The 25,561-nt window shown below is 36.2% G+C and overlaps 2 protein-coding genes across 2 annotated transcripts; both read left to right on the forward strand.

Moving 5' to 3' along the window:
• The first annotated feature begins 6,516 nt into the window (after window positions 1–6,516).
• LOC122036832 (zinc finger MYM-type protein 1-like) lies at window positions 6,517–8,049 on the forward strand. Its single transcript, XM_042596252.1, has 2 exons — window positions 6,517–7,359; window positions 7,504–8,049. Exons 1-2 carry the CDS (start codon window positions 6,517–6,519, stop codon window positions 8,047–8,049), a joined length of 1,389 nt encoding a protein of 462 aa, XP_042452186.1.
• A 13,320-nt stretch (window positions 8,050–21,369) lies between these two features.
• On the forward strand, window positions 21,370–25,504 carry LOC122036861 (protein NSP-INTERACTING KINASE 1-like). The gene is made up of 12 exons (XM_042596286.1): window positions 21,370–21,615; window positions 21,720–22,066; window positions 22,143–22,275; window positions 22,359–22,430; window positions 22,510–22,653; window positions 22,745–22,816; window positions 22,899–22,958; window positions 23,351–23,448; window positions 23,670–23,819; window positions 23,910–24,251; window positions 24,428–24,807; window positions 24,898–25,504. Exons 2-12 carry the CDS (start codon window positions 21,925–21,927, stop codon window positions 25,219–25,221), a joined length of 1,917 nt encoding a protein of 638 aa, XP_042452220.1. The 5' UTR covers window positions 21,370–21,615; window positions 21,720–21,924; the 3' UTR covers window positions 25,222–25,504.
• Window positions 25,505–25,561: the final 57 nt, after the last annotated feature.

Raw genomic sequence — 25,561 nt, forward strand, 5'->3', positions numbered from 1 at the left:
AACTCAATTTAATACTTATTTGATTAACACAACTTTAAATTTTATATTAATTGATTGAGTTAATTAATGAAAGTCTTAGTTATAATATAATTTTTTATTTAATTCACTTTTTTATTTTTAGATTTAATTTAAGTATTAATTCAGAGTTAAAGTTATTAAACCAAGTTAAATAATTTTGAAGTTATTTAATTAAGATAAAGTAGTTAAAATTTTAATTAATGTTTTAATGCAAAATCAAGTTCAATTTAAAATGATTTAGAGTAAAGTTGATTAGGTTAAATCAAGATACTAATTAAATCAATCGTAGCTCGTAAATAAAGTTAAATTGAACAATTAATTTTTATTAATTATTAAGTTTAAAGTCTAATTGAATTTTAATTAATTTAATGAAGATTTAAGTTTTAAGTTAAGTGTCTAACTTTTAAAAAGATTTTTAAAATAATTTTTTGAAAGGATTTTAAAATAATTTTTTAATAGATTTTTAAAATAATTTTTAAAGATTTTAAAATATTAAAAAGGAAATTCTTTTTTAAAAGGATTTTTATTGAGAGTATTAATTGATTAATTAATCTCCTAAATAAGTTAGGAGATAAGTAGGTTAGGTTAATTTTTTTAATTAAGGTTAAGAATTAAGTAGATTTAGATTAAATAAGTCGTTAATTTCAAGTTGTTAAATTAAGTTGAAATTTAAGTTAAGTAACATAAATTATAATTAATTTTAATTTTAAGTTTTTAGGTTTAACTTAATTTAATTGTAATTTTAATTTAAGTTTAATTTTTAATTTGATTTTTAACTTTAAATTTTAAAGTTTAAGTTATTAATTTTAAAATAATTTGCAAAATAATTTTTAAGTTAAAATAAATTTTAAAATATTTTGTAATTTAAAATAATTTTTAAGTTAAATTTATTTTAAAATAATTTTAAAGTTAAATTAATAATTTTTTAAAATATTTTTTAAGTTAAATTAATTTTTAAAATAATGTTTAAGATAATTTTTAAGTTAAATCATTTTAATTTTAAAAATAATTTTTAAGATAATTTTTAAAGTAAATTAATAATTAAAATAATTTTTAAGATAAATTTTAAGTTAAATTAATTTTTAAATAACTTTTAAGATAATGTTTAAGTTAAATTAATTTTTAAAATAATTTTTAAGTTGAATTAATAATTAAAATAATTTTTAAGATAATGTTTAAGTTAAATTAATTTTTAAGATAATTTTTAAGTTAAATAATTTTTTTATTAAATAATTTTTAAGTTAAATTAATAATTATTAAAATAATTTTTAGGTTAAATTAATTTTTAAAATAATTTTTAGGTTAAATAAATTTTTTAAAAAATATTTTTGTTTAAGTTAAAATAAATTTTTTAAGAAGAATATTTTAAGTTTAAAATAATTTTTAAATAATTTAATTTAATTTACTATAATTTAAATTTGATTTAATTTAATTTTAATTTTTATTTACTTTTAATTTTAAGTCCTTAGTCATCTCACCCAATTTATGTTTTCAATGAGGGAATCTTATAATTTTTGTAAGATGAGTTAAGTTCAATTATATGGTTTGGTTTAACTTTATATTAGATTCAGATTTAGCTTTGGGATCAATAAACAGACATTTTTTTGATAAATTTCTGGGCTATGGTGAGTCACATAGATATCATTAGAATAATCATGCATTCGAGGTTTTCCAAATCATCCTATCCACTGAACTTAGTATAAAATCTTGCTCTAACTAGTTAGTATCCGTAAGGGGTAGCTTCAGTTAGTTCCACTCAGCCAAATGCAATAGGCCGAAGCCATATCTTTCTAAACATACATAGACTGAGCTTCCCTAACCTACTATCATCCCAAACTTCACCAGTACCATAGGTCAAGTTAAACTTTGTCCCTTTTTACTCTAATCCTAATTACCTTGACAGCAAGGGCGTAGCTACATGGGGCCGAAGGGGTGCGACCGCCCCCCCCTGAAATTTTGGAGAAAAAAAATTAATGCAGTGATTTTTTTCAAAAAAAAAAATAGTTATAAATTCTAAAAATTTTAGGATTTTTTCGCAAAATATTCAATTAAAACAAACAAGAACCCAAACATTTTTTCTCACTCTTTCCGCCATCTCTTTTTCTCTCTCTATATATTTTTTCTCTCTCCCATTGCCCGTACTTTTTTCCCGTCTCCCCTCTTGTGTTTTCTTCCTCCTCCTAATCTACTCTCCTTTTTTTTCTCCCGTGGTCTTCTTCTTCTCATAATCCTCTTATTATTCTTTCCCTAACCTTAATTTTACCCTCAAAATCCTTCGTCGCACATTAATGTCATTGCCATCCACGTTGCTATCGCCGCTATCACCAGCACTACTGTCATTTGCTGCCAGCACTGCCGTCGTCGGTTTGCCGACGCTCCACAGCAAACGCGTTTTGATTGAGATAAAGTTTTCTTGCTTTATCTTTTTCGATTATAAATTTAAGTGTTGAAAAAACATGTAGTGTTAATTTTTCATATATTTATAATTTTATTTGCTAGTTAAGTATGCCAAATATTTATAGATATTGAGATCTTCTATGCATTTGATGTTTGATTTGTTATTCGAAGGTGATCAATTTCATTGGCAATCGTTCAAAATTTGATCAATTAAATCATATCATTTATTGTTTCTCAGTATATAATTCACTACAAGAAAACCTGTAATTAACGACAGAATTTAATTTTTGTCACTAATTAGTGACCGAAATAAATTATGGTCAGTAATTTTAGCGACAAAAATTAAATTTAGTTGTCAATTCCATCTCTATACTTATTTAACCTATTTAATTAGTTACGAAAACTTAATTCCCTCGCTATGTTAGCAACAAATAAGTTTTCGTCGTTATTTCAGCGACTTAATTAAATTTTCATCACTAATTAACTTTCTAATTAAGGTTTTTATTCTCGATTTTTCTTCCTAGCGCCCTAAAATCTTCCTCTCTGATCAACCTTCTCTCCTATCTCTGACATGCTCCTCCCTCTCCTCTTTGATCTCCGACACTAGCATGTATCTCGTCTGTATACACGATCTTCTTCCATTCCATCTCCTCTCTTAGTGACTGCTTGGCGGTGGCCTTACAATGAGGTCTCGCTTTGGCTATAGCCTCGCAGTGAGGTATTTCTTTGGTTGCGGCCTTGCAGTGAGGTGGCGATGTTGGACGTGACCTCAGTAGTGTGTCGTGGTCAATTAGAATTCGCCCCCTTTGAATGCAAATTCTAGCTACGCCACTGCTTGACAGGTAGATTATTTTTGGAGATGTCAACTAACTTAGAGCCTCCCCTAAATTATTGATTTTCCTTTTAAGATTTTTAATTTGTGATTTAAATTTAAATTTAAAATTTTAATTTTGAATTAGTTACTTTGGTCAAATTTTTCTTCTTTAAAGCAGTATATTTAATATTTAGATTTTCTTTCAACTTTAATTTTATTAAGTTAAGATTTTTAGTGTTTAAATTTTTATTAGTTTTTAAATTTGAATTGATTAAACTGTTTGAATTATATTTCTTTAAAAGTTTATCTCTTAATATTTTATTAACTCTTAATTTTGAATTTTCTTTAATATTTAATTTTGAATTTATTAAATTCAATTTTGGTTTTATTGAAATGTTTGAATTTATCCTTATATTTTCTTTGTCTTTTAAGTTCATATTATTAATTAAATTTATTAAATTAGTCTTATCTTTAAAATTTTCTTGACTTTGATAGAATTTTCTAGATTGATATTGTCAAGATTATTAAATAATTTATTAAGGTATTTATTGATTTCATCTAAATCTATTTCGTTATTTTTTGAATTCAACTTTATTTTAATGTTTGAATTAATTATTTCAGATTTAATTAATGTGTTTGAATTGATTTGGTTAATGTTTTGTTTGACCAAGTCATGGATGATGTCAATTTGATCAAAGTTTTGATTGATTTGATCAAAATCTAGATAGTATTCAAATTGATTTGGTTATCATTTGAATTTTTAGAATTATTAATTATTTTCATATTTTCTGAATTTTTAAAATTAATTAGATTTATTTTATCAGGTAATATCCTAAGGATATTTTTGCATGTATTGTCAAATATATTATTTTCACATATATTTTCAGAAATATCCAAATTAACATGCATATTTTTTAAATTACTACTAGCAGGGGTATTTTGGTAAATATTACTAACCTTTAATGCATCCCCTAATTCGGTAGGCTCTTCCGTTGGATTTGACTCGAGTCTGGATTCAATTTTGACTTGATCGTCTAACTCCAATAGCTCCTTGTGAAGGTTGGTCAGGCAGGTGCAAAACTCGTGGAAATTCTTGACCTTTCATATCCTACAAGTAACTTTGTTAGGTAATAAATCTGAAACTAACTTTATTACCTTTTGGTTTGCTTCGAGTTTTGTGTTGATCTTCTTAGTGTCATGCCACCATCGAAGTCGTTCATGAGGATAAAAGTTTTCATCTACATCCTCCATAGATTGAATTCATGTCTACTGTACATCTCATATGGAGGTGATTCATGAATGCTTCATCCTTCGACTTGAGCCATTAAGCACTAAAGATAGAAAACTAAAAAGAGGTGCAAAGACTTTGTCTTGGATTAGCAGTGTTAGAGAAAAAATATAGTATTTCACTAATTTTTTAAAGAATAAAAAAAAAATTATTTTAAATTTTGATAAATGCGATATTTTGCAAATACTAACCAACGATGAAAAGATGAGAATGAATTTTTGAAAACTAATTTTGAAGGGAAAAAACGAAAGGCGTAACAATTCAGAGCCCCCCCTTGCTCGATTGGTGGACAAGGGCGGATGTACCGGGGCGGCGCCCCCCCCCCCTTGGCGGTGGAACAAAAAAAAAAAAATCGAGGCGCAGGCACTTATAGGCTGCAACAACCGGAGAAAAAACACAGCGTCGAGCGAAAAACGGAGAAAACGAAGAGTCAAAGCCAATTCGTTTTTTTTATTGTGAATCACCTTGACGCATTTCCCTATATAAAGCATATATAAAGGTTTATTTTTTATATTTTTATTTATCCCTCCTCCTTTTTTTTAATTGACACGTTTCCTCAGTTTATTTTTTATATTTGGAAACGTTTATTTTTTATATTTTTATTTATCTCTCACAAAACCTTGAACCTTGTGATATTTCTTGCCCTTTATTTTTTCTCTCTGCAGTGTCGATCGCCGACGACCGACCAAATAGCAAAGCTGAAAACCCTGCGCCCAGCGCCCAAATCTTTTTTCTCTCTGCTGATTGTCGATCAAAGGAGGAACCCTTCCTGATCCATCTTTTTGTGCCAAAGTCCAAAGGTGAAGCCTTCGGCGTTCATTCAGGTGCGGATTTTATTTTATTTTATTAATAATTGTTTGATTGTTTCTTGATAATGTATGTTAAATTAATTTTATTTTTTTAAAAGAATTGTGTCGATGAATGATGTTAAATAATTAAATTGTGTTATTGTTAAATTGTTCACATTACTTTATGTTGATAATTTTTTCCTATACATTATAATTTGTAGAAAATGTTCAAATATTTTGCAAAGAGGCCTTGGAGTTCAATTGAATCGTCTAGTGTTCCGGATGAAGAGTCTACTCCTGCACCACAACCACCACCACCTCCTCCTCTTCCGTAAATTTTATTTGAAAATATTGAAAATCTGAGTAGTGAAGTAGAAATTGTTACTGATCCTGGTTTACGAAAATTGATTGAAGAGTATGATGTTGGTTCTAGAGATCGTATTCGAAAAGAATATGTTGTTATGAGCCCTTGTCAACCTCGAGGCCATAATTTTCCAAGAAAAAAAATGGGTAAAGACAATAGATGTTTCAGAGAGATTTGGTTTAAAGACCGTGATTGGTTGGAGTATAGTGTTTCAAAGGATGCGGCCTTTTGTTTCTGGTGTTATCTTTTTAGACCTAGTAATATAGGGTTTGGAGGAGATGATGTGTTTACGAGATCTGGTTTCATAAATTGGAAAAAAGCAATTGAAAAATTCAATGAGCATGTAGGTGGAGTTGGTAGTGCGCACAATGAGGTAAGAATACAGTTTGAGGGTTTCAAGAATCAAAGACAAAGTGTGGAGTATTCATTTTCATCAGGGAAACATGAGCTTGAAGTTTCTTATCACAAACGCTTGACTTCCATTTTAAAAGTAATTCGATTTTTGTTGTTACAATGATTGCCTTTTCAGGGACATGATGAGTCTTCGACATCATCCAATAGAGGAAATTTTTTAGAATTGCTCAAATGGTATAGCTCAGAGTGTCCAGAAGTTGCGGCAGTTGTTGGAATGAATGCACCTGGAAATAATCAAATGATTGCCCCAAAAATTCAGAAGCAATTGGTGAATGCTTGTGCAGTTGAGACCACAAATGCTATTCTAGCTGATCTTAGAGATAGGTGGTTCACTTTACTACTTGATGATGCTCGTGACTGTTCAGTGAAAGAGCAAATGGCAGTTGTTATTAGACGATATGTGAACAAATATGGAGAGGTGATTGAATGATTTATGGCCGTAGTTCATGTTGCAACAACTACAGCTGCTTGTTTGAAGGAGGCAATCGACTCTTTATTTGCTAAGTATGGTTTGTCAGTGGCGAGATTGAGGGGTCAAGGATATGATGGTGCTTCAAATATGTCTGTAGAATTTAATGGCTTAAAGTCACTGATAATGAAAGAAAATCCGTATACATTGTATGTTCATTGTTTTGCTCATCAACTCCAGCTAGTGGTTGTAACTGTTGCTCAAGAAAATCAATATGTTTGTGATTTCATGTGGATTGTTGGTTCGATTGTGAACATATCTGCATCATCTTGCAAAAGGGCCGACAAACTTCGACAACTTGAACATGACAGAAAAGTTAAACTTCTTGAAAGAGGAGAGATTAGTTCTGGTAGAGGACTAAACCAAGAAACTAGTCTAGCTAGACCTGGAGATACACAACGGGGGTCTCATCATTCAACTTTATGTCATATTGAACAAATGTGGCCATCTGTTATAGAGGTTCTTCAAAATTTGATTGATGATGGTGATCGTTCTTCTAAGGGTTTAAGTAGAACTTTGGTTGAAAGAATGGAGAGGTATGAATTTGTGTTTATTCTACTATTGATGAAACGTATACTGGCAATCACAAATCATTTGTCAACCGTTCTACAAGAGAAAGATCAAAATATTGTGAATGTGATGCGTTTGATCAATAATGTGAAATACAAATTACAAAAGTTGAGAGATTCTGGATGGGATATTTTACTTGAGGATGTGAAGAAATTTTGTAACACTCATTCCATTGAAATAATTAATATGACAGATAACATCAACAGCCGTAGTCGTTTGAAGAGAGATGGAAAAAATGTTAATTTTTATCACTACTACCATGTTGAAATCTTTTGTGAGGTAATTTCATAATTCTTTTTTTGTTTACCATCAATTAAATTCTTTTAAACAGTAACATATTTATTAATTTTTACTTTTGTTGTTTGATTTTTTAAATTGTAGGTTATCGAAATTATTCTACAGGAGATGGATAGTTGTTTCTCTGAAACAACTACAGATTTGTTGATTTATATGTCATGCCTTGATCCTAGGAACTCGTTCTCTAGATTTGATGTACAGAAGTTAGTGCGTCTGACTCATTTTTATGAGGATGATTTTTCTTGGAATGAGCGTATGTTGGTTGAACAAGAGCTTGAAACATATATTGATGACGTCAGATCAGATGAACGGTTTGAAGGCATTTCAGATTTAGGAGCTCTTGCAAAGAAAATGATTGAAACAATGAAGAACCGTATGTTTCCTTTAGTTTATCGGATGATTGAGCTAGCCTTACTTCTTCCAGTTGCTACTGCAACCGTTGAAAGAGTGTTTTCGGCAATGAATATTGTCAAAACAGATTTGCGAAACAGGATTGGAGATGAATGGATGAATGATAGTTTAGCAGTCTATATCGAGAAAGATGTTTTTAATACTGTCGACAATGAGCCAATTTTACAGCGTTTTCATAACATGGAGTCTCGAAGAATGCAATTGTCACGTATTCGTTAGTAGACTGCTTTCATATTTTAATATTATTGTATGAGTTTTTTTCATAATATTGTACTTTTTTCCTCCTGTATGCCTAGTTATTTAAAAAATATTTTTTTAATTATATAGAAGTTATTAACTGTTCAAAAAAAAATAGCCGTACTCAAGATTACGGCCGCCCCTCCATGATTGAATTCCTGGATCCGCCACTGTTGGTGGATGCACCAATTCAGAGCGGTACCCGCTTTGATACCACTTGTTGGATCATAATAACACTAGGGGGGGGGGGGGGGGAATAGCTAGCGATCGTCGAGAATTCGAAAATCGAATCGAGTATGCAGCAAAAAATTAAAAGGCACAACGCTAACACAAACTAGTTTTACTTGGTTCGGAGTCTTCGTCGACTCCTACTCCAAGGCTCGCACTCGTCGAGTGTTTTTGTTGGGCAATTCACTAGCAGTTCGAAGAATAATTACAAATGTAAGTACAAGAATTCTTTAAACAATATCGACAACAGGAACATAAACTCGAGTCGCAGGTTGTCGGAGAAGCCTCGCAGCATCGCAAGAGCAGTGCGCATTAGAGCAGCCGTAGAATAATTTGTTGTTCTTTGCTCTAGGTGATGACCTCCTTATTAGGAAGCTGGGGCACCCGGATCCCTATAATTTGTTGTTCTTTGCTACAGGTGGTGGACTCCTTATAATTTGTTGTGGAAGAAGATGTAGTGGAAAGAAAAGGGAGGTCTTCCAAGAGGTTAGGAGGTGACAGTGCCAAAAAAACTCTAGGTTAATAGGGAACCAAGAACTCTGTCAAAATTCACCTAAATCTTTGGGGACCTCCTCTTTATCTAGAAATTCAATCCGTTAACCCATAAATGATAACAGATTGTGTAGGATCGAGACGCGCTAGAGGGGGGTGAATAACGCTTGTGACATTCATGTTCATTTTTAAAACTTCGGAGAGAACGTAGCGGAATAAATAAAGAGACGAAAAGTCAATGCAAATAAATCCAAGATTTACTTGGTTCGGAGCCTATGATGACTCCTACTCTAAAAAAAAGGTAGATCCGCTACCTTAGCGGCCCCCCTAGTGTCGGCCTCACGGATATGGAGGGAGGTTCATGCAGGTACACAGGCCATAGGCGCATGGAGGGGTAAACCCCAGGTCGTCAGTTCCTGAGAATCGGCCCCTGGCCATTACGCCAGAGATACCATGCGCCCACCGTCTGCGCTACGCCCTGGGGGCATGACTCCTACTCTAAAGCCCACACATGAGAGTGCTTTCGATGAGAAATCATTAATCAATAGAAGAATACAAATACAACTTCGAATGATTACAAGTAATTTGAACAATAAAAATACCAACGACTTTGGAGAATGAAATCTTCAGCGTAGTCATCGTCGGAGCAGCTTTCGGGCATCACAGAAGCTTTTTTTGAGCAGCACATAAGAGAAGAACTTCTTTGGATTGCTGTTATTGAGCCATTGGTCGAAGCCTCTTTTTATAACCCATTTCAGGCGCCTAGAACCGCTCCAGGTGTCTGGACCGTTGATGTGGGTTTGGCCAGTCATCGTGCTCCAACTCAACTTCGGGATAACTTTTCTGGTTTGGGTGCTCGGTCCAGCTCCGAATGCCTAGGCCGCTCGGGTACCTGCGGCACCCACTCGGGCGACACTGGTCCAGGCGCCTGGACTCTCATTTTTCACACTTCTCTTTCCTGCAAAAAAAAAAAAGAAGAGTTAGTTCAAACAAATAATATGTAAAGAACGATAAGATTTGACAACATTCGGACTGTCCAGTCCTAACTTTGAGTTTCGTTGAAACTTTAGGTTGGACCGACGCCTACTATTCCCTCTTTGAGGAACGCGCCCTCACCTACTTCTCTTAGGAGAAATTATTTTTTATCAAAACGGTCATCTAGATCGCCTGGACTTTTATTTAGTGTTCGAGACTTTAGGACTTTATGCCGAACATCTGATCCACGATCCGTTCAGTCTCCCACCTGACGTCTGCGACCCCTAGGATTTTCACCTATAGTCCTCGACTTTAGGATTTCGCCAAAGTCCTCGGCTCGCTAAAACTTTGCTCAATCTCCCTGACCATAACTTCGTTGTCTAACCGCAGCTAGGACTTTCCATCTACCTAACCGCAACTACGACTTTCCTTTATCTAAGATTACTTAGAACTTTCCTACATATTTAGTTCAACTTATTAGATAATAAGATAACTTAACTTCCTTTTATTATTATTAAAACATAGATTTAATTGTCTGATACTCCTTAAACCAACAGATTAAACTAAAGGGTTACAAATATTGAACCTGGATTTAATAATCCGAAACCCAATAAATATAAGAGATTTGGATTTCACATTTTCAACTTTCAAATAAATCTACTTAATAGGAATAATAAAATCCAATCTCTACTAGATGTTCACGACTTTATCTTGCTCGTTCGAAATTACTAAGTTTTCTTGGAAAAATTTCATTTTATCCTCCGTACTTTTATCTAATTCTATCAAATTTAAATATCTCAGTCATGGTAAATTTTCACTTCTTTCCGGTTCTCAGTTCCCCCTCTCCTCTTCTACCTCCAGAGAAAACAAAAGAATTTAGAAATCAGGAAAAAAATTTCACTGAGATCAAATTTACTCTCTGCTAAAATTTACTCTCTTTTTTTTTTCAAACAAAACGCTGAAATCAAATATGAATCTACGCGTTCTGTTCTTTCCCTCTGTTCATGGCAGCAATATTTGGCAATATCCATATATGGCCGTGGACTGGATTCTTGCAGAGGTTTGGCCGTAGCAGAATCTCGGAATGATTGCTATCACTGTACTATATGTATGCTACAAGGGGATTGCTGTGATTCCGCTGGCATTGTACTGCATCATATCTGTGATAATCTATGGAGTTTGGACTATCTCATTTAATGAAATGTGAAGGCTCTTGCTATTTTGTGCTGGGAAGTTTGTTCATTGATGAACATACCGTTTGTTTTCAGGATCCGTAGATAGATGACACTATAAAGTTCAAGAGAAACTATAGTTCAGCGATCTTCCTGTCAGAGGTCGAACAAGGTAGATGTCTATGAGATTGACGATGGAGGCTAGGAAAGTCGGCTGATGGCAATTGATCTCAAAGGGCTTGTAAAATTCTAATCGGCACATTTAACTTTTAGATTTACAAAGGATGTACTTAATTTTCAATGTTGTCCCTCCCACTAACCACTGTGTGGTATTGTTTTCCAAAAAAAATGATTAATGTCCGCTATCCACTAAGGACGATTTTTTTTAAATAATACATCATAATTTAGCCTAAAGTTTAGATTCTTAATTATCATTCGAGGATTTAATCATGACACTCTACCTTAACTCATAGGATTATATTCAAAGAATAACATGGTGCTGTTAGATTTCAAATAATATCATTGTGATATTAATTTTAGAATTTATGTAACACTAAAGTGGTGTTAAATTTTAAAATACAGCATCAGAATGCACCACCATACTGATACTGTTCTTGAAATGTAGCATCCCATGGTGTTCTTTAAATGTAATATTACAATGATCGATGTGAGACATAAAATAAAAAATAAATGTGTCTTTTGATTTTAGTAAAAATATAATTATATTTATTTCTATTGTTTTTTCATAATTTGTCCTTAACGTGAAGAGATATAAATTATATAATCAACTTATAATATATTACAAAATGATTAGGAGATGTAAGAAGTTTTTTCTTAAGTGCATATCTCCATCAAAAATTAATTTCTATCTCATTATAATAAATCTATGCTCCTCTAACTAATTAAACATTCTTTTAGGATAATAAATGAGGAGCAGATCTCTTGGTCTTTTTTTTCAGACTAAAGGATAAATCACTCATAATTACGACAATATCGTGACCGTGATCCGATTGTAATTGGTTATGATCCCTTTTTGGATTTACCACCCCTTCTAAATTATAATTTAGTTCGAAGAGGACAGTCGGAGGTCGTCCGGAGATGACCGGTGGCGGACAAATGACTAGGTTGCTGGACGCCGAGAGGATGACCTCCAGGAGGTCTCCAGATATTTTCTCTAAACTAAACTATAACCTAAAAGGAATGATAAATTTAGAAAAAATTATAATTAATTATGATCTCATTATAATTATGAGTAGTCAGTAGTCCATCTTTTAATTGAAAAAAAAAAACTCGGAGATCTGTTCTCCAACAGATGGACCGAGACATCTAGAAGTAAAAAAAACTAGGAGATTTGTTCTCCAACAGATGGACCGAGACATCTAGAAGTAAAAAAGACTAGGAGATCTGTTCTCCAACAGATGGATCGAGACATCTAAAAGTTAGGTGTGATTTTTAAGAAATTTGTAATTTTAAATGTCTTGGAAAGGTTAAATAATAATAATAATAATAATAATAAAATAAGAAAGAATGGTCTTTTAGTCATAATTTTTTTAATCATTCTATTTCTTTACCCATGTAAACAAGAAAAGGTTTTTTTTTTTCCTGGAATTGATCGTCTCCCAAATTAGTCGATTAAAAAGTTAAAATTACTAAACAAAAATACTGTTTCCTTTTTTTGAATTTCTCCCTGAAAATTTCTTCCTGATCTCTACATATCTATTTCCATTCGCCATGGTAAAAAGAGCCTACGCTAATTTAGCAACCGTGTCAATGTGGGCAGCACTTTCGCTAACATGTACAACAAAACGCAGTAATTTAAAGTAAACTGATTCAATTGCTCTGCAAGAAAAACCAGGGAGCAGAAGTTGTTTGTGCTCTTCTACTTTTTGCTAAAACATTGTGAATGTATAAAAACTCTCACTAAAAAATAATAATGATTTAGAGAGGAAAATCTGAGACGAAAAATATTCATTTTAAAATTATAATAAATTTGGTGATAAAAATAAATCTCAACCTAAATTACCAACAAAATCTGCAACAATCTAAAGATTAGAAGAATAAGTTAAATTTATATTATAGTAATTATAAATCGTAGTTATTATAGTAATTATGATTTTATAATTATTACAATATGAATATATATGGGAACATGATTGTACCTGTATGTAATTGTTATGGAATCATAACTATAATAATATGAGTATTTTTATTATATTAAATATATAATGTAATAATTACAAAATCATAGATGTTATAATATGAATGATACAAGCTGTTACAAACGAACTCAGGTATAATATGGTAGTCAAAGTCATGATACATAACAGTCAAAATCAAGGTGAGGTAGCGGTCCAAGTCAAGGAGGTGGCAGTCAAGAGGCCACTTGCAACAAGGCTTGGTTCCACGCCTAGCACTAAGCCCCTCAGTGTCAGGATGCTCGGCCAATAGATCAGTTTGACCAAAGGAACCTAGTGCTCCATGCCTATAGTAAGACGTTTAGTATATACCCGATCAGTCATCATCCGTTCGGGTTCAAGAGAGTCCCAACTGACTGTAGGGCCGACAAGAATAATATTCGGATAGGACCCAGGGACCTAACATCCCGCTCTATGTGCCTAGTATACAATGTGCTAATCTCGCAATCAGTCAAACATAAGGGTCTTCACTGTTTATTCTCTCATCCTCTTGTATATGGGAGGCCAGATAAACAACTGACTAGAGTTACAGGGCTCAGTATCCTTATCTTTGCCAAGCAAACATATAAGACAAATCTCAGAAAAAACCTGACTGGATTTCCAGAGTTCAAATATCACTTTGGGGACAAACCTTCCAGTATAAGGATGATTGGCTTAAAGTACCAGTCAGGCTTCTCAAGGGCTCAATTCTCTATTCTTCAGAAACAAGTATCCCTGCATATGGTCGGTTGATCTTAAAAATTGTCCAAACTAAGGGATTTTACTTTCCATTACTTCATTATCAGATCTCCAACATTACACAGTATATATCCGAGCGATCTTAAGGGTCGAACGTCCTACCATACTCAGTACTATGCTCTTATGTATACACCCGATTGGCTAAATGTCCGGTCGAGATATCTTCGGGGACCAACCACATTGCCAGAGAATTGCAACAGTCCGTCAAAGAATACTTGTTAGAGAATATTCTTTTGTTATTACATAGACATTTAATATAACCTTCCTCGAAGGTGACTCTACATTTTTCATTAGTTGATACTTTATGACGACATATTCTTTCAACTGTCTCATTAATGATGTCAGTTACAAAAAAGGTACACATGGGTAATGGAAGATTACTCGGATGGTGACTATACACCTCCCAAAATACATATTCTCTTATTTGATAACTTCTGACACCCAACATTCTCTACCACTTCATGATTGTGGATGTTATGAGAGGTGGTATATAAAGGGGGTCATCTCCGATGCCAAGGTACGCCTGAAGACGCTTTTGAGATGCTTTACACTTTAATACGCCTTGACACGCTCTGCTACATAGCTACTATTCAATTTCCCGCTCGGGCATTACACTGACTTGAGCATCAGAGGACCTTCGCCAGGGACCCCTATAAGGATTTAGAGCGCTAAACACGCAGAACGTGTAATGGAAAAACTAACTAGATGTTTTTAGAAGATCCATACGAAGAAGAAAACATATACTAAGTATGTTAAAAAGGAGTTTTACTTTTGTTACATAAACACGAACTCCTGACAACAAGGATCTCAGCATGATCATGTGCCCGTGCCTCTATTGGTATCCACACGAACAAGCCTTCCGTTCATCTCACGAACTCACAAAGTGGAGAAGAATACCAACCAAGGTTGTGTTAGCAACCCTAAGGAAGATTTCAGTCAAAGGAAAGAAGAAGAAGAAGCTCTACTCAAAATGAGATAGAAAAGGCCTATAGGTCCCATCAACTGGCAAGAGAGACCCCTGTAAGGATCTAGAGTGCTAAACACACAAAAAATGCAACGAATAAACTAGCTAGATCTTTTCAGAAGATCCATACGAAGGAGAACACATATACTAAGTGTTGGAGCAATCTGGGTACCCTAGGTTTTGTTATTTGGCCAAAGATTTAAGTTAGGTTTATTGTTATATTTGATATGCATTGTCAGTGTGCAAGATACAGTTACAACAAGGAGAGTCCAAGTGTGATCTTGGCAAAGGAGAAAAGTCCAAGGGTGAGTCTTGGCGGTGTAAGTCCAAGTATGTAGTCTTTGCAACGTAAGTCCAAGTGTGAGTTGACAATGGATAAAGTCCCGGAGGTGCGACCTCTTGGTAAAGGAAGACCCGACAATAAGGATAAGACCGAAGGAAGCTCTAGAAGGTAAGGCGTGAATGATGGGGAGCATCCGAGGGACGCGAGACTGATGAAGGAGGCTAGAATGCTAGGTCTAGGTTGTGCGGGCAAGGACGCGTGCATGAGAGATTGTACTCGGGGTAAAATTCTAGGTTTAGGGTTTTACTGTAGCAATTACTGTAGTAGTGCTGTAGTAGTCAACTAGTGTTTTCATCAGTTGACTGATAGCGAACATAATGTCTCTGTTCGCTCAACCCATGTGAAACAGTCGACTGATATTTTTACTAGTCGATTGGTATCGAGTCGTTGGTCTATAACGGTCGAATTCCACTTAGTATCAGTCGACTAGTGGTTTTATCAGTCGATTGGTCGCGGAAAACACAACTATGTGTTTCCTCCCGAGTTCTATTTAATAGAACTTGTGGTGCTTGGCCAAGGTTGACGAAAATAGAGGTGGTTAACCCCTATTAGAGTCTCCAAGGTCTTCTTGAGTGATCAAGAGCTTGTGCGAGTTTGTGGCAAGGTTTCTCCACCCACAAGGAGCTACTCGAGCTAGCCGGAGGTTTTTCGGGGAGTTATCCACCGACGGATTGGGATCGTCCACCTTACGGATAGTCGTGGAGTAGGAGCTTCATCTCCGAATCACGTTAAACAACGTGTTAGGTTTGCCTCTTTTTGTTAGTGTTTGTCTTGTATTTCCGTTGTGCACACTAATCATTGTAAGAAGCGACGTTTTGGGTAAGATGCCATTCACCTCCCTCTAGCGGCGTCAAGGTCCCAACAAGTGGTATCAGAGCTAGGTCGCTCTTCTACGAACAAATCGTCGAGGGAGCATAGCGCTAGAGGAAGATGGAGTCAGAAGGCCCGCTTAGATAGGATATCCGGATCCCACCTCCATATGACCGAGAAGACTTTAGGTATTGGAGGTCTCGCTTGGAGATTTGGTTCTAAATAGATTGGGTTTATTGGATGGCATTGGAGGATCCATTCGAAGCTTCGACAGACAAGAAGGGAAAACTCCTCCATCCTCGATATTGGACCAAGGAGCAAAGGGAGTAATCAGAGGCGGATAAGGAGGTAACGAAAATTTTATTGAATTTATTGCCCCCTAACGTTTTGGTGAGTGTAGGTAAATTCGAGAATGCAAGTGACCTGTGGAAAAAGGTAATTGCATTTCATGAAGATCCTACAAAACTCCAAGTAGTGAAGGAACCCAAGGAGAATGACTCATTAGTTCAAGAGGAAAAGGACTAATCAATTGTTAACACGTGCTCAACACCTGAGGAGGAGAAGGAAGGTGAGGAGGCATCATCTATATCTTCAAGGGAGGAAGAAGTGGAATCGTCCACATCATCAAGTGAAGGAAGAAGAGTAATATAAGGAAGAGGAGATCTTTGAACCTCAACCCTCCACCTCAATTACCAAGAAGAACGCAAAGGACCATATCAAATGCTTTAAGTGTGGTAAGATGGGGCACTACAAGAGTAGATGTCCTTCACTCAAGAAGGTAAAGGAGGTAAACCCTAAACTCACTAAAGTTAATTTAGAAACTAATGTGAGTTGTAAGAAGAAGAAGGAGAAGAAACATATTAGGTGCTTTACATGTGGTGAGTGGGGTCACTACCACATAAAAGTGCCCAAGGAGAGGAGAGCTCAAGAAATTGGCGCACTTGAAGAAATGAGAAAAAAAAGAGGAGCTCAAGTCAAGGAGGAACTTCAAAGGTAAAAGGGAAGGTAATCTCTATTTTAAAATTTAATCCAAGTTCTAATTCTTATATGCTTGTTAGAAATAATGTAGATTATTTACCCAAGCATAATCATGGATTTATGTACAATGATAGGAATAGAGTTAATATAGGTGATAACCCTAGGAGACCTATTCATGACAAATCTAGTAAGGGTAGACCTAATAAGACTCAAACCATTTTGCTTAAGGGAAGGAAAATAGGTGAAAACCTAAGCATAAATCCCAAGAAGGGGAGACATATGTCTAGAAAGGTGGGTAGGTCTAGGGATGCCCAAGTTGGACATGTTGATTCAAGGGTTAGAACCCTAGAATTAGAAAATCAAGCCTTGAAGGTAAGACTTGAAGAAATAGAGAAAGACCTAGATAAGTTCATTATTGGACCTAGAGGACTTGATATGTGTTTGGGTGGTCAAATATCTAAAAGTGTCAAATTGGGTCCCTTCCATGCCAAGTGGAGGTCAAGTGCTAGGGTGACATATGACATTGGTAAGGGAGGTGTGACAAAGGACAAGGGAGAGTCATCCAAGGCCAATAAGAAGGAATATGCTAGGGTGACATATAATTATGACAACGATGAGGTGTCCAAGGTGAAGGACAATAATAAATTAACCAAAGACAAGGTGTCTAAGGTTAAGAAAGTCAAGTTTATAGGCCAAGTGTCACCTATGGTACACCATGTGAGTGTAGCCATAGTGGATGAGTCACCAAGGGAGGTGATTAAGGTTAAGATTCCTAAAGTTAGGAAGAGCCCCTGGGACCCATGGTAGATGTGTTACCAAATGTGCAAAGTGGTTAGGAGATGGACTTAAGTCTCTAACCTAGTAGATTGACATAATTGGGATGTGTTTCATGCATTGAAATATGAATTGGGTTCATAGTACATGAAATTAGTTTTTGATGTATAGATGTCATATAAACTAATATTAGGGATACATTATGATTTAGTATGGGCAGATACATTAAGAGGAAACCAAAACTAGGACTTTAGGTGAAAGTTCAATTGAACCATTTAGCTAATTTTAAATTTTAGGATCTGTGATAAATATATATATATATATATATATATATATATTCTAAGTAGACATGAATAAAATAGACCTCTCCACAAAATTTGAGATTTTTTGGAGGTCTGTGAAATTTTTGGCGCCTTTCTGAAAGTGGGTCAGATTAGAAAGACTGATTCCTGTTTGCATCCCCTGCTCTCATCTAAAGTATTCGTTCAATCAACCTCACAACCACTTGCCCAATACACCATTTCTCTAGCTTTTAGACAGGATCAATGTTTATGATAGAGATATTGATGTGCCCCAGAACAGGGTTGAGTTGGTTAGTGCGGAGCAGAATTGCTACCATATGGTAAGAATTTGAATTTTAACAAAGCCGAGGGAAAAAAGTGTTGGTGCAGGTTGCACTAATAATCTGGTTTTGATGTATGATAAATAAGTTAAAGTTAGATATGTTGTTTATCTAACCTTTCTACCAAGCATGCAGGAGTTGACTGGTCTAAATGACCTGATACTAGGTTGAAATCCAACTAGGTCCGTGAGATTCGATAGCTGGTGGGAAGTCCAGATAGGTCCGCGGAGCCCGATATCTAGCGGGAAGTCCGATTGGGTCCGCGGGACCTGACAACCGACCGAAGTTCAGTTGGATCTGCGGACCTAACAATTGGCTTGAAGACCTGGTGGGTCAAATGCAAGTCAAGTGGCTGCAGTTGGTAAGTGGAGGTAATCAACTGGAGGAAAGATCTAGTGAGGATGCGCTCCCCGTTGAGGGAACTGTAGGCGTCGGTTCAGCTTATAGGTCTATTTGGGAAACCTAAGTTGAGATCTTGACTAGATCCTGGTCTCGGGGAGATAGGATCTAATTACTACTCATTTTATTATGTTGTGTTAACTCTATTTTGTAGGGTAAAAATATTTTCTATTACCTGGATTAACCTTTTCTGCAGGAAAGAAGCTATTGAAGAAAAGGGGATTCCGGGCGTCCGGAGTAGTTCGCCTAGGCGGGTGTCCCGGGCAGTCCGGGCACCCGGAGTTGGTCCAGGCGTCCCGATCCTAAAATTCATCTACAATATGAGGTGGAGCGCGTTGGCTGGCCGAGCCATGTGGTTTAGGCGCCCAAAGGGGTTCTAGACACCCGGAATGGGCCTATTTAAAGGCCTTCGACCAGGAGCTTCTACACAACAACTGCTACGACTTTCACTCGCTCGGTGATCCAAAAAAACTCCTGCGACGTTGTGACGCTTCTCCGACAACCACAGATCAAGATTTCTCACTTTCTTTGTTGTCAGTAATTTTCATATATAGTTCCTGTATTCAATTTGTAACCATTCGAACTGTTAGTGGATTGTCTAATGAAAGTATTCGACGAGTGCGGACCTTGGAGTAGGAGTCGTCGAAAGCTCCGAATCAAGTAAAACTAATTTGTGTTAGCATTATCTTTTTTACTTTTGTTTTCGGTTGCGTAACTTAGTTTTAAATCAAATGTTTCGAAGATCGTTATTCACCCCTTCTAGTATTTTTTCGATCCTACAAAAAGCCCTTCTTGCACTGATCAATTGTAGTTTCATAATTTATCTCCTTATAGATATTCATGAGATCGACCATGTGAGACCATTAGGATGGTAACTTTCATATATTATCATGATTCCCCTCGGATGGGGCTAGTGGCTAGCGCATGAGGTGTTATCACAATGAGGTATGAGGTTCGAATCTCGATAAAGTCGAGGTAAATGCCTCCCTTATATGCTAGTCATTATTCTAAAGGCTAGTAATCGTCTATGATTTATTTCCTTCATGTTGACCTTGGGATAGATTGATAAAGGCTTTTATACCATGATGATGAGCGAATACGGATACCTATGTTATTTTATATAAGAAGTTGATAGGGTCCATTTGGGAAAAAAAATAAAAATAAAAATTGAGGTGTTTTTTTTCCTCGATATATTACTCCTAGGAAAACTTTTTCAAGCCGTAAGAAAGGTCTGCACGCAAAAAACTATGAAAAAAAATTCCTAAGTTAAATGTTAAATTTCTTGTTGAATTGTCTTTTTTTTCTTCCCTCAATCTGCATGGTCTCCCACTTGGTGTGTCTCTCTCTCTTGTACTGTTCTTTTTCCTCTCTCTTAGTCTGCTTTTGCTGTCTCTTTCACAACGATTGACAGTCTGCTGGCTTGCCCCTCTGCGCCAAGGCAAGTGATATGAACATGTTTGAAGAAGAAACTTTCGTTGGGAGGATAAATAAACCAAAAGAAAACATGCCCCGAGAAGATACATAATACACGGGGGCGCACTCACCACTGGCGAGCTTGAAGGCAGCACTTTGGCAATATTTTTAATGGATGGAAATGATGGAAAGAGAGCCCAACAAAGATGCTGCATTCCCCCATTCTTCTTGAGCTTCTCGCCATTCTTTTGAAGTGAGTTTGCCCCACCAACAACTCATCACACAGGATGGAATTATGGAATCATAGCGGCGTGTGAGCCTTCCCTTGCATGGAATAAATTAAACAATGTCATTGGGATGAACTAATGTTTTTTGAGTATTTATTAATCTACACAATGCTCCTGATTGTTTGTTTTTGGAGAAAACAAATACAAATCGTTTTGAGTTCGTACTCATGTTTTTGCCTAGGTTTGCCTAGGCTATCAAATCAAAGAGGTATAATTTACAGTGTTCTTGTGACCACATGCTGGTAGAAGCATTATTAAAATGATATGATAAAATGATTTAGTGAATTGGATGGTCTAATGCACAAAAGATCGAACAATCTCATCACATCCAGTAAGAAGTTTGTTGGTCAGTGAACATTCTCACTCAATGTTAACCATTATTGAGATAAATTATTGTTTATTAGAATTTTAGAACCCTGAAGTGTAGTTCCAACTGCAGTTTGCATGCTATTTTTATTTATTTTTTCTTCTAAAAACTGACCAAAACTAACTACTGATTTCTATTTGTCAATTTAAAATACTGAATGATCTCTCTCATTTCACAGTTTGTAGATATCGTTTCCCATTTTTCAGTCAGTGGAGTGGAGCTCTCAGAGGAGCGATGCAGACATTATTAAAGTCTGTTCTCATGCCATTTCCATCTCTATCCTCCCTCGTTTGAGGAATCCCAAAATGACATGATCAAGATCCAACGGTGCTTCACAATCCATCTATTTTGTCTTCGAGTTGTGACAGCTCGAGAGAAAGGTACTGAACAAAGTTGCCTTGTCCATCTTCACTCTTGCTCTCTTTTGTCCTCTTCTCATGCAGATGGCTTCGCTTTTATCAATAAATTGTAACTTTCATTCTGGCCCTATTTCTTTTCTGTTCTAAATTATCTCGTGATATTTTGTTGCTTCTAGATTCGGTCTCGTACAAACCTGCTCTGGAAATTTCTTATAGTTTTTTTAATATCCAACTAAATCCGCCATTTGCTCACTCCCAACTGCCAAACTCAGATCTTTATGTCATTTTTGTTGTTCAAACATCTTGTATTTTTCATTGTCAGCGTATGAAGTGTTTCCCATCCCAATCCTAGTTCTTATCCAATTGTTCAATCTGCCAGAACAATTCCCCTTCAACACACTTGCACAGCCATTGTCAGCTTGCATCCGCATGGTATTTGCTCTTTATAGCAGTCATTCAACCAAGTATACATCTCACTCATTCCCATAAAGCAAGGATTTTCCTCATTTTTTATTTATTTATACGCTCGTTTCCAGATTCTAGCATTCCAGCATCATAAGGTGGCAGGCATGTGTGTCCCTTGCTTTTCCTCTTCCTTTACTCACCACTGACTGCATCAGGAGGAAGAAGAAAGAGAGGGCTACCAAAGCCTGCACTCTTCTTCTTCCAATTCATGAGAAGAAGACTAGAATCCACAAGAAGAGGCCATTAATGATTTGATCCAGGATTCAGCACTTCATCATGGGAAGCTTCTTACTCAAGTCTGGTGGTTCAATGAGACCAAGGAGGAGTAAATATGCACACGAGCTGTTTCTGGTGGCTTTCCTCTTCTCCTGGGCTCCCTCTGCTGCGCTTCTCTCCCCTAAAGGCGTCAACTATGAAGGTAACGCGCCAACCTGTTTTTGTTTCGGTTCCTTCTTCCCCTCTGATGTGTTCTTCTTGGGGTTTTGCTTTCACAGTTCAAGCTTTGATGGGAATCAAAGCCTCTTTGAAAGACCCCCACAGCGTTCTTGAGAACTGGGATCAGGACTCTGTGGATCCTTGTAGCTGGACCATGGTTACCTGTTCGTCCGAGAACTTAGTCATTGGCCTGTGAGTGCCCTACACACATTCTTTCCCCCTTTCGCTTGTTCTTGCTTTGTTTTTAGAAGTGATTCCTAGTTTTATCTTCTCAGAGGAACTCCAAGCCAAAATTTATCCGGCACACTCTCTCCGAGCATTGGCAATCTGACAAATCTTGAGATTGTGTGAGTTCTCATTTGGATAACGAGAACTGGTTTAGGGAATATTTTTTTCATTGCTCATCTTGGACATGTTACTTTGCAGGCTCCTCCAAAACAACAACATATCAGGACCCATGCCTAAAGAGATTGGAAGGCTCTCAAAGCTCAAAACGCTTGACCTCTCCAACAATTACTTCACTGGTGAAATCCCTTCCTCCATAAGCCTGCTGAAAGATCTACAGTACTTGTAAGAACAAAGTGGTGTAGTGTGCCCTAATTTTGCCCTTTTAGGCTATGGATCCATGAGTTGATTATATACTTTTGTGAAATGAAACCAGGAGGCTTAATAATAACAGTCTCTCAGGAGCATTCCCTATGTCTTTGACCAATCTGACACAGCTTGCGTTCTTGTAAGCCATCACATGAGCTTGTCATTCGATGAACTACCGTACAGGAACTGTTTGGCTGAGAACTTTCTGTTTCATGATTCAGGGACTTGTCTTACAACAACTTGAGTGGGCCTGTACCGAGTTTTCCGGCAAAGACATTCAAGTAAGAAAATTTGGCTTCTCTTCTCCATCTTTGTCTTTAGTTTTATCATTTGAAACATGGCATACTGTTAGAGCTGTGTCTGCTCATATGGAATAGTCAGTGAGCATTCAATTGAGTAGACCCTCAGTTCCTAAAAATTGGCATCGTTCATAACCTCAATGTTGTGAATCCTACTATCATTGGAAATCGATGCCTCTTTTGTATGCGATAATTAAATTTACATACGGTTGGCAAATATCTTAACTGTTGCATTTGCTTCATTTTCTACTCAGAACAGTGTAAAATTTTGTTTTTTCTACTGAGAATGGTACTTCAGTATTTTATTGAGTAGTAATGATCCCTCTTGTTTGATTGTATTTAGTTATATAACCTCAATATTTTGAATTTTGCAGCATTGTTGGAAATCCTTTAATTTGTGCTATTGATTCGGAGAAACAGTGCTTCGGGATGACTCCCATGCCGATGTCCTACGACTTGAATAATTCAGAGAGTTAGTCAAACTTGAATCTTGTGATTTCTTTTTCTTTGTTTTAGGGAATATTTTGTTTAAATGCATCAAAAGCAAGATTATGTGACAGATTTAATTCAGATTTTGATCTTTGACATAGTGTACTTGGTGTTTATAGATGTTATAGTATTTTTTTGCTTCTTAATTTGTGTTTTTTTTGTCTTCTGTCTTTCAATTTTAACTTCCATTCATATATCATGAAGGCACTACGATCGTATCAAAACCAAGAAACCATAAAGTTGCTATGGCAGTTGGATTCAGCTTTGGTTTCTTCGGTTTAGTAGTTCTAGGTGTTGGGATACTTCTTTGGTGGAAGCAAAGGCATACCCAACAAATTCTTTACCATGTCGATGGTGAGTAATGAGTAAGATCTATTAGCATCTTGATCCTTTAAATACTACATCAGTGCTGACTCAAGAACATAATATTGTCAATTGGTACAGAACAACATGATGAGGAAGTCTGCCTTGGAAATCTAAAGCGGTTCCAGTTTCGGGAACTTCAGATTGCGACACATAACTTCAGCAGCAAGAACATACTCGGTAAAGGTGGCTTTGGAATAGTTTATAAAGGCCATCTAAAAGACGGGACTCTAGTAGCTGTCAAAAGGCTCAAGGATGGAAGTGCCGTTGGTGGTGAGATCCAGTTTCAGACTGAAGTTGAGATGATTAGCCTGGCCGTTCATCGGAACCTCCTTAGACTCTGCGGATTCTGTATGACTGGAACCGAGAGGCTGCTTGTGTACCCGTATATGTCAAATGGAAGTGTTGCTTCTAGGCTCAAAGGTAACCACCAAAGAACAAAACCTAATGGTTACTATAATAAGATTTATAGTTGCTTTGAATGATTTGTTTAGTTGGAAGTTATGATGAAATCTAAAAAATGATTATTTAGTCGGTCAACATTCACATTCAGATACATAAATCTGGTAAATCCTTTAATCCATTTCTTGTTGATATAGGAAAACCCCCATTGGATTGGACTACTCGAAAGAGAATAGCACTGGGAGCTGGAAGAGGTCTACTCTACCTTCATGAGCAGTGTGATCCAAAGATAATTCACAGAGACGTAAAGGCTGGTAACATTTTGCTAGACGATTATTGCGAAGCCATAGTAGGTGACTTTGGACTAGCAAAGCTCTTGGATCACCGGGACTCACATGTAACTACTGCTGTCCGAGGTACCGTTGGACACATTGCTCCGGAGTATCTCTCTACTGGGCAGTCGTCTGAAAAAACAGATGTTTTCGGGTTCGGAATACTCCTACTCGAGCTCATCACTGGCAGGACAGCTTTAGAATTCGGGAAGTCTGTGAACCAGAAAGGCACCATGCTCGATTGGGTAAGAATGATGAGCATCACCATTGTTGGATTAATCATATACTGATACGGTAATTCGTAGTCACCTATGCTTTCTTTACCATGAATTCAGGTGAAGATGATCCATCAAGAGAAGAAGCTCGATATGCTCATCGATAAGAACTTAAAGAACAACTACGATCTGATTGAGCTTGAAGAGATTGTGCAAGTTGCGCTCTTGTGCACACAGTTCCTCCCTGGCCACAGGCCCAAAATGTCTGAAGTCGTGCGAATGCTCGAAGGCGATGGCCTCGTGGAGAGATGGGAAGCGTCACAGAGAGTCAACTCCCAGAGCTTCAAGATGCCCGAGTTCAGTTTCGCAGAGAGATGCTACTCTAACCTTACCGATGACTCGTCCTTGCTTGTCCAAGCAATCGAACTCTCCGGGCCAAGGTGACAGCTAAGTAATTCAAGATGTGCAGCCAGTGAAAACAATATTCTGAAGTTTGACGGAGACTGCTATTAATCGCGAAGCGAATACCATGCTCGATCCTAAAGCTGTGCACTTGCTAAGTTAGGTGTGGGCATACCATAAAAACGGCAAGCTCAGACTTGGAGCAGGATGAAATGGATAAAATAGTTGTGAGATTGTTAAAAAGTTGGGTCTTTGATGATTGTTCAGTGAGCGATGAAGGAACTCAAGAACAATTTGCTGTTTCAATGGATTTTTGTTGTATGTAGCCCTGTTTTTTTTTTTTTTTGAAGGAATGAAAGTGAAGGATTTTCTGATTCAGTGG

The sequence above is a fragment of the Zingiber officinale genome, unplaced genomic scaffold, assembly GCF_018446385.1.
Source record: "Zingiber officinale cultivar Zhangliang unplaced genomic scaffold, Zo_v1.1 ctg222, whole genome shotgun sequence".
NCBI classification, from domain to species: Eukaryota; Viridiplantae; Streptophyta; class Magnoliopsida; order Zingiberales; family Zingiberaceae; genus Zingiber; species Zingiber officinale.

Bases quoted from the DNA above. Each gene is read 5' to 3' on its own strand.
- LOC122036861 (XM_042596286.1), top strand. From the start codon at position 21,925: ATGGGAAGCTTCTTACTCAAGTCTGGTGGTTCAATGAGACCAAGGAGG. The intron at 22,276-22,358 runs GTGAGTGCCCTA...TTATCTTCTCAG, and splicing joins GAGAACTTAGTCATTGGCCT to AGGAACTCCAAGCCAAAATT. The intron at 22,431-22,509 runs GTGAGTTCTCAT...GTTACTTTGCAG, and splicing joins CTGACAAATCTTGAGATTGT to GCTCCTCCAAAACAACAACA.
- LOC122036832 (XM_042596252.1), top strand. From the start codon at position 6,517: ATGGCCGTAGTTCATGTTGCAACAACTACAGCTGCTTGTTTGAAGGAG. The intron at 7,360-7,503 runs GTTAATTTTTAT...TTTAAATTGTAG, and splicing joins TGAAGAGAGATGGAAAAAAT to GTTATCGAAATTATTCTACA.